Raw genomic sequence first — 6,988 nt, 5'->3', positions numbered from 1 at the left:
GAGCCACCGGTGCCCAACGTGGCTGATAGTTTTACTTTGTGCCCATAATAGTTCTGCCTGGTGGCGATGCTCACTTAGAGATGCCGAGATTTTCACGCTCGTCCCAATGCCCTCCTTTGTACTGGCGCTGGCGTCAGCCTGAGGAGTGAGTGTTTGAGGCCCTGGCCCATTTGTCCCTTCCTGCCTGGCCCCTGCAGGAAAGCGCTGCCCGTGGCTGGGCACAGAGCCCTGGGCTGCGGTGCCCTGTGCCCCGGCTCCCGCCACAGCCAAGCTAGTCAGCACCAGGCCTGAGCAGGTGCCACTGAGGTTTGGGGGACCTGATCCATCCCGGGGCTAGAACGTTCTCGGTCTCATCAGAGAAGGCACGGGAGTCTGAAGCAGGAGCAGGTTCACGCGCACAGAGCAGAGCAGAGGAAGGCGGACATGTGCTTTCTAGGTGGGCAGACCACAGAGGACGGGCTGCGTGGGGGTCACGCCTCCTCACGCTGTATTGGGGTCTGGAAAGAGGACTGTGTGTCCCCCACCATCCGCCATGTCAGCGGGGCGAGTGCACGTGGGCACTGAGCCGGGCTGTCGCTGTCTGTGGCCGCCGAGGGGCTGCGGGTCCGCCGGGCCCTGCCGCGGGTCACTCCTGGTGTTAGCACCACGGGCCAGGAGAGCATCAGGTTTCCTGGCTTGCTGCCTGCGCCCTGTGTCAGTGGCGGTGCACCTCCACCTCCCACGTACACACCCGCCCGGGACTGCGGGGGGCAAGGTCTCTGAGCCATCCTGTCTCTTCCAGGTCCATCATGGAGCCCTTCTGTCCGCTCCTGCTGGCGAGTGTTAGCTTGCCCCTCGCCAGGGCTGGCAAGAGCAACGAGACCACCCCAGCGGAGAGCAACTGGACCAGCACGACGACGGCAGGTAAGGTCCGCCACGCTCACCTGAGCTCACCCATCCGCTCCTCCCCTCCCCAGCAACGGGGGCCTCACACGGTGAAGTAGAAAAGAGAAGGTAGGTGAGGCTGACTCTCACTGTGCTACCAGGTGCTGGTTCAGTGTCTCAACGAGGCTGGTTCACACGGCAGTCTTTGTGAGTGGCCTGAGAATAAAAGGGGTAAATATCTCCAAAAATTGCTAGGCTTGGTGGCTCATGCCTGTAATCTCTGCATTTGGAAAGCGGAGGCAGGAGAATTTCAAGTTCCTGACCAGGCTGGCTACAAAGTGAGACCCTGTGTGCTAAACAAATTAACCCCCCCCCACACACACACCAAAAAAATGACAGTGTGGAACCTCCTTCCAGCCAAGGCCAGACACTGAGCAGCAGGTGTGAATGTGAACACTCACAGGATAATTCCGCGTGGAAATGAAGGAAATGATTGTTGCTGGGTGCTGGTGGCTCACACCTGTGATTCTAGATCCTTATGAGGCTGAGAACAAGAAGATCATGGTTCGAAGTAGCTGAGGCAGAAAAGCCCATGACAGGCCATCTCAACAGAAAAGGCTGGGCGTGATGACACGGTCAGCCACCCACTACCGCGGCAGCCTCCAGTGGGTGGACTCTAGTCTAGAGACGCCATCTTGAAAGCAACCCGTGGAGAAAGAGTTGAAGGCATGACGCGGTGGTAGAGTGCTTCTCCGGAGCTCACACCCCAGTGTGTGTGTGTGTGTGTGTGTGTGTGTGAGTGTGAGTGCGCGTGCACGCGCATGTGTGGGGGGGGCGGAGGCAGAGACAGAGACACAGAGAGAATGAGAGGTTGTTACTATTCGAACTAAGACATTGGCAATGGTAAGCTTTATCTTTTCGAGGTGTTGGCAGTCATCTCCAGAGTGCTGGGGTGTGAGCTGGGAGGGCCAGGAAGTGGGGAGGCCCACAGGCCGCAGTGAGCATCTTCACAAAAAAGTTAGGGTAGAAACATGCGTGGGGTGTTTTCCTTCACCTTTTTATAGCGTAAAAGTAAAAGGGGAGGAAGGGCAGAGCGCACTGGCTCTCGGGGGGCAATCTGTGGGACCATGGGGACAGGGTTGCACTGATAGGAGGTGTTCGGTGGCCAGGTGGCCTGGGGGACGAGGATGGGGACAGGAGCAATAGCAGGAGTGTGTTTAGGGTGCGAGGAAATGGTCTACAACTAGATTTTGGTGAGAGTTGCACAATGCTTGAATTTACTTAACATCATTAGCTTAAAAGGGATGCATGTTCTGATATGGAAACTTACTCCAATCAAGTGAATCAGTGCTACTTGAAGTTGAAAGGAGGAGGAGGAGGAGGAGGAGGAGGAGGAGGAGGGTGAAGAGCACGGTACTGCCCTCGTTCAGATTCCATCTGCACCCCTTGTGGGCTGAGCTGCCTTGGGGAATGGCCTAACTGCACCCCCGGGTGCTGTGTGGGGTGCTCTACCGGTACCCATGCTGCACAGTGCCGTGAGTGTTACATACGCAGCTTTGTAGCAGGGCTGGCCTGCCCCCTCTTTACCCCAGGGCTGTCATCCGTCAGTCACTGGCAGCCAGGAGCACTGACTCCCCAGACTCCTCATGAACCTTACCGTGGACCATGCATCTGTGTGGAGGGCGCAGACGGGCCAGCTCAGGGTCCCCATGGAGTGCCTTTGGGTTCCCTGGGCAGCACCTACATGTAGCTCCACTCCACCCCCACTCCCCTGTGGCTGCAGCGCCTCCTGGTGGACTCATCAGGAAGAGCCGGCCAGCACCAAGGTTGATCCCTTCCCCTCCTGCCTCTCCCCACATACTGCTCCACCCCACAACTAGAAGGGTGACAAGTCATGGGACTTCCGGGCAGGGCACCTAGAAGACACAAATAGAAATACATAAGAATATGTTTATTTCAAGGAATTGAAATTTTATGAATATTATTATGAGATACATACATATATATATCTTTATTGGAAAGTAGCTTGTGCAGTAATGGAGTCTGGCAAGTCCAAAATCATTGCACAGTGACACACCACAGTTTGATCCCCAAGCTGGCAGATGGCAGTGGAACCAGGAAAACCCAAACATCAGAGTGAACAGGGTGTCCATCTGGAGGGCCCCCTCCTACCAGGAAGGTCAGCTTTTTGTTCTGCTCAGACCTTTGCCTGATTGGGCAGGGCCCACCCAATCAGGAGACAGACCATCTGTTTGATTCAGTTCATGAATTCAAATTTAATTTCATACAAAAGTAAAAAACAAAACAAAACCTCCCAGCCACAGTCAGAATGTTAGACAAAATACTTGGGCAGCCATAGTCCAGGCAAGTTGACCCATAAAATTAATCATCATGCTTGGTCCTTGTAAAACTTAGAGAAGACAAAAACCAATTATCTTTCAACAACAACAACAACAAAAAACTTGCTAGAGAAAAAACAAAAACGAAGTTGGTGTTGTCCAAGCCGAGTCAGGAGTTTAAAAGCTCCAGCCCAAGGGCTTCACCTGAGTTCCAGGGTGAAAGTCCTGAACACAACAGTGATTCTAAGAGGTTTGCCCTGCTGGGAGAACAGCTCCAGGCCCTGCGTCCGCCTCACACCACTGACACCCAAAGCAAGCCCACAAGAAAGAAAGGCCATGGCTGCGGCCCACAAGCTGTGTTCTGCACGTGAGCCTCTGCCGGCAGCTGTGGTGTCCTGTGTCCTGGACACCCTCAGCCCTGAGGACAAGGAGTAGCTGGGCCGGGCAAGCGAGCTGGCTGCCCTGCGCCCAGGCCGGAGGGCCCCGCAGCGGAGAGCTTCCACCTGCAGGCCTGACTTTCCTCACCGGCATGAGTCACCTGGCCATTGGGGAACCTAGAAGCTTGTGAGGATGCGCAGGCCACCAAGCAGGTCAGGCCGGGTCTGGAAGCGGCACTGGGGTCGCCAGCAACATGACACACCTCCACTTTCTACTTCACCTGAAAAGAAAACGATCCTTTCGCAACACTGCCGTGGATGTGGCTGTGACCTTTAGGCTCGGATGTGTGACCTTGGCACCCAGAACAGAACGGAATGTGACACGACCCTGCATCTTCCGGGGCCTCCCTAGGCTGGGCAGCAGCCACCATCGCACAAGCAAGAGTGGCCGGTGGGGCCTGGGGGAGAGGTGCGGACAGCGCCTAAGGCTGATGGCGCCCAAGGGACCTCTGCGGTGTCCCGTGTTCTTGGCGTGTTGGCAGCGAGTCACTCCAGGGTGCCAGAGCTACAGGAGACCATTTCCCTGGCTCAGGAAACAAAATGAGCCAGTAGTCATCCTGCCATGTGTCTTCTGACCTCCGCCACAGGTGGCTGCAGGCCAGGGGCAGCAGGCGGGGCGTGGAACAGTGGAACCTGGGACCCGTCACTTCCGCCCCCACGCTTGGCCCTCCAGGGATCGGGTTGGGTGGCAGACAGGGACCAGAGTATGGCTGGGGATCGCGGCCTTTCGAACACACATGACTGGGGGAGGCTGGGGTGCGAGTGGGGAATCACAGGGCGTTGGAGTCCTTGGGGGCTCGAGCATCCTCGGGGGGTATTGGAGGAGCTGTGTGATGCCCCAGGGGCTCAGGGGCTGGGTGTCTGCGGGGGCAGAGGAAGGGCAGGCTGGCACGGGCAGAAGACACACGGTGAGCAGGGGTCTCCTGAGGCCAGGCCAGCTTTCTACTGCTCTTGCCACTTGGAGGAATCAGAGTTGCAGGTCCTAGGAAGTTAGCTGATGCCGTGCAAGGCCTGTGCCCAGCCCCGGGGCAGACGGCTCCCTGTGTGTGGAGCTCCTGCCCAGCCGACAGGACCGTCCGGGAGGAGCTGCAGAGCAGGCTCAAGGCTGTGCCCGCACCCTGTCCCCTTCTACCTCCTCTTTGTAGAAGATGCAGGGCTGTCAGAGAACAGGCAGCCAGCCAGGGCTCACACTTGTGGTCTGGGGAACTCACCTGTGTGTGTATTCCCCACAGATGTGTGTGTGTGTGTGTGTGTGTGTGTGTGTGTGTGTGTGTGTGTACATACCTGGGCATTGTCCCTTAGCTTTTCTGTTCGAGGCTGTTGCTCTACCACTTGATCCACGACTCTACTTCTGGCTTTTCGTGGTTAATTAGAGATAACAGCCTCATGGACTTTCCTATCCAGTCTGGCTTCAAACTAAGCTCCTCAGCCTCCAGCGAAGCTGGGATCACAGGCATGAGCCGCTGGTGCCCGGCTCCCCCAGTATCTTGGGCATGCCCCAAACTGCTCCTCAGCACCAGTTTTCCCAAAATCCACAGCCACAGCAAACAGCATTTGTTCCTCACCACACCACAGTGTACCCCGTGGGCCAGAAGGAAGGGCTGCTGTGCACGCTCAACAGGGCGCCTGCCCCGGACAAGGGACCGATGGCGGGCCGACACCGCAGGCCGGGCTGTGTGTCCTCCCTCCTCCTCCTGCCCAGGGTGCTGATGAGACTCCCCTTCCCGCCTGCAGGACCCCCGGACCCCGGCACCTCCCAGCCCCTGCTCACCTGGCTGCTGCTGCCGCTCCTGCTCTTCCTCCTCTTGCTCCTCCTCGCCGCCTACTTCTTCAGGTAGGAGTGTCCCCTGGGCGCTGACTTGCCTGGACCAGCTCAGATGAGGAAATGAGCCTTGAGGCTGGGACACCGCCCAGACACCACTGGGTCCGCCAGGTCCTAGCACTGCTCAGCCATGAGCAGCAGAAAGAGCTTTTCCCGGCTCACCTGGTGGGTACCCCCACACCCGGGGCTGGGGGCTCCCCAGAAGCCTGCGTGTGCTGCCCTCTAACGCGTCTGTGCCTCTCAGGTTCCGGAAGCAGAGGAAAGCGGCGGTGAACAGCAACGACAAGAAAATGCCTAACGGGATCCTGGAAGAGCAAGGTACGGTGCGCACCCCTTCGGCCGGGGCGCCTCTGCCCTGAACACTTCCATATCCAACTCTTCCTGCTCGCAGCTGTCTAGCTGACAGTAACCGCTGCTGTGGACCACAGCGTGTCTGTATTTCAAAGCCATTTTTTCCCCCTCCATTGTGAAACGGATGTCTGACACACTCCAGTTTGTGGCTTCAGGGCTGTCCGTATCCTGTGTTTTCTCATGGGCTTTGAAATCATTTTATCCTAAGACTCCCTGGTTATCCTCAGCCAATGTGCTCAAACTTCAGATTGTTTTAAGACTGAGCTGAAAGGAAGGAAATTGCTCAAGTGCTTTCCCGTCTGGGTGGATCAGAAGTGGCTGCGGGCGTTTGCGAGGGTTAGGTTGGAGTTCAGGCCCTCATGCTTCTTAGAGAGGCAAATTCTATTTCCCCGCTGTGAGAGGACCGAGCCGGGGAGGCCGGGAAGGCAGAGGCTCTGAAAAGAACCGGCTGGTTCACACCAGTGACTACAATTTCCTGTCGTCAGCTTCCTTCCTGTGTAGCCAGACCTCAGCTGAATCATATGTGAGTGTGTGTGTGTGTGTTTCTAAGGCAAAGTTTAAAACTAATCCAAGACAATAAAAGAATATCCCAGCAACGCACGTGTGCACATGTGCGCGCGCACACGCACACACACATGCACACACACATGTGCGCACGCACACACACATGCACACACACACACATGCTCACACAGAGGACTTAGCTATGACATGTTTTTGCAGGGCCGGGGGGTCTCATGTCCCTTGTTAGATAGTAATGTGGGCCCAGTGCCTGCTCTGCGCCCTGCTCCATTCCCTGCTCTGTGCCCTGCTCCGTGCCCTGCTCTGTGCCCTGCTCTGTGCCCTGCTCTGTGCCCTGCTCTGTGTCCTGCTCTGTGCCCTGCTCTGTGCCCTGCTCCATTCCCTGCTCCGTGCCCTGCTCCGTGCCCTGCTCTGTGTCCTGCTCCATTCCCTGCTCCGTGCCCTGCTCCGTGCCCTGCTCTGTGCCCTGCTCTGTGCCCTGCTCCGTGCCCTGCTCCATTCCCTGCTCTGTGCCCTGCTCCATGCCCTGCTCCATGCCCTGCTCCGTGCCCTGCTCTGTGCCCTGCTCTGTGCCCTGCTCCGTGCCCTGCTCCATTCCCTGCTCCGTGCCCTGCTTTGTGCCCTGCTCTGTGCCCTGCTCCGTGCCCTGCTCC

The 6,988-nt window shown here is 57.4% G+C and overlaps 1 protein-coding gene across 1 annotated transcript in view; it reads left to right on the top strand.

Annotated features, from left to right (window-relative positions):
- Positions 1-767: 767 nt before the first annotated feature.
- Ptpre (protein tyrosine phosphatase, receptor type, E) overlaps positions 768-6,988 on the top strand; it is a 32,416-nt gene continuing 26,195 nt past the window's right edge. The window contains exons 1-3 of the mRNA XM_013021882.1: positions 768-896; positions 5,371-5,474; positions 5,707-5,818. Coding sequence (XP_012877336.1) covers positions 789-896; positions 5,371-5,474; positions 5,707-5,818 — 324 coding nt within the window. The 5' untranslated portion in view covers positions 768-788. The remainder of the gene's footprint in view (positions 897-5,370; positions 5,475-5,706; positions 5,819-6,988) is intronic.

Source organism: Dipodomys ordii, unplaced genomic scaffold (assembly GCF_000151885.1).
Source record: "Dipodomys ordii isolate 6190 unplaced genomic scaffold, Dord_2.0 Scaffold58, whole genome shotgun sequence".
NCBI classification, from domain to species: Eukaryota; Metazoa; Chordata; class Mammalia; order Rodentia; family Heteromyidae; genus Dipodomys; species Dipodomys ordii.
This window is presented reverse-complemented; position numbering and strand designations above follow the sequence as displayed.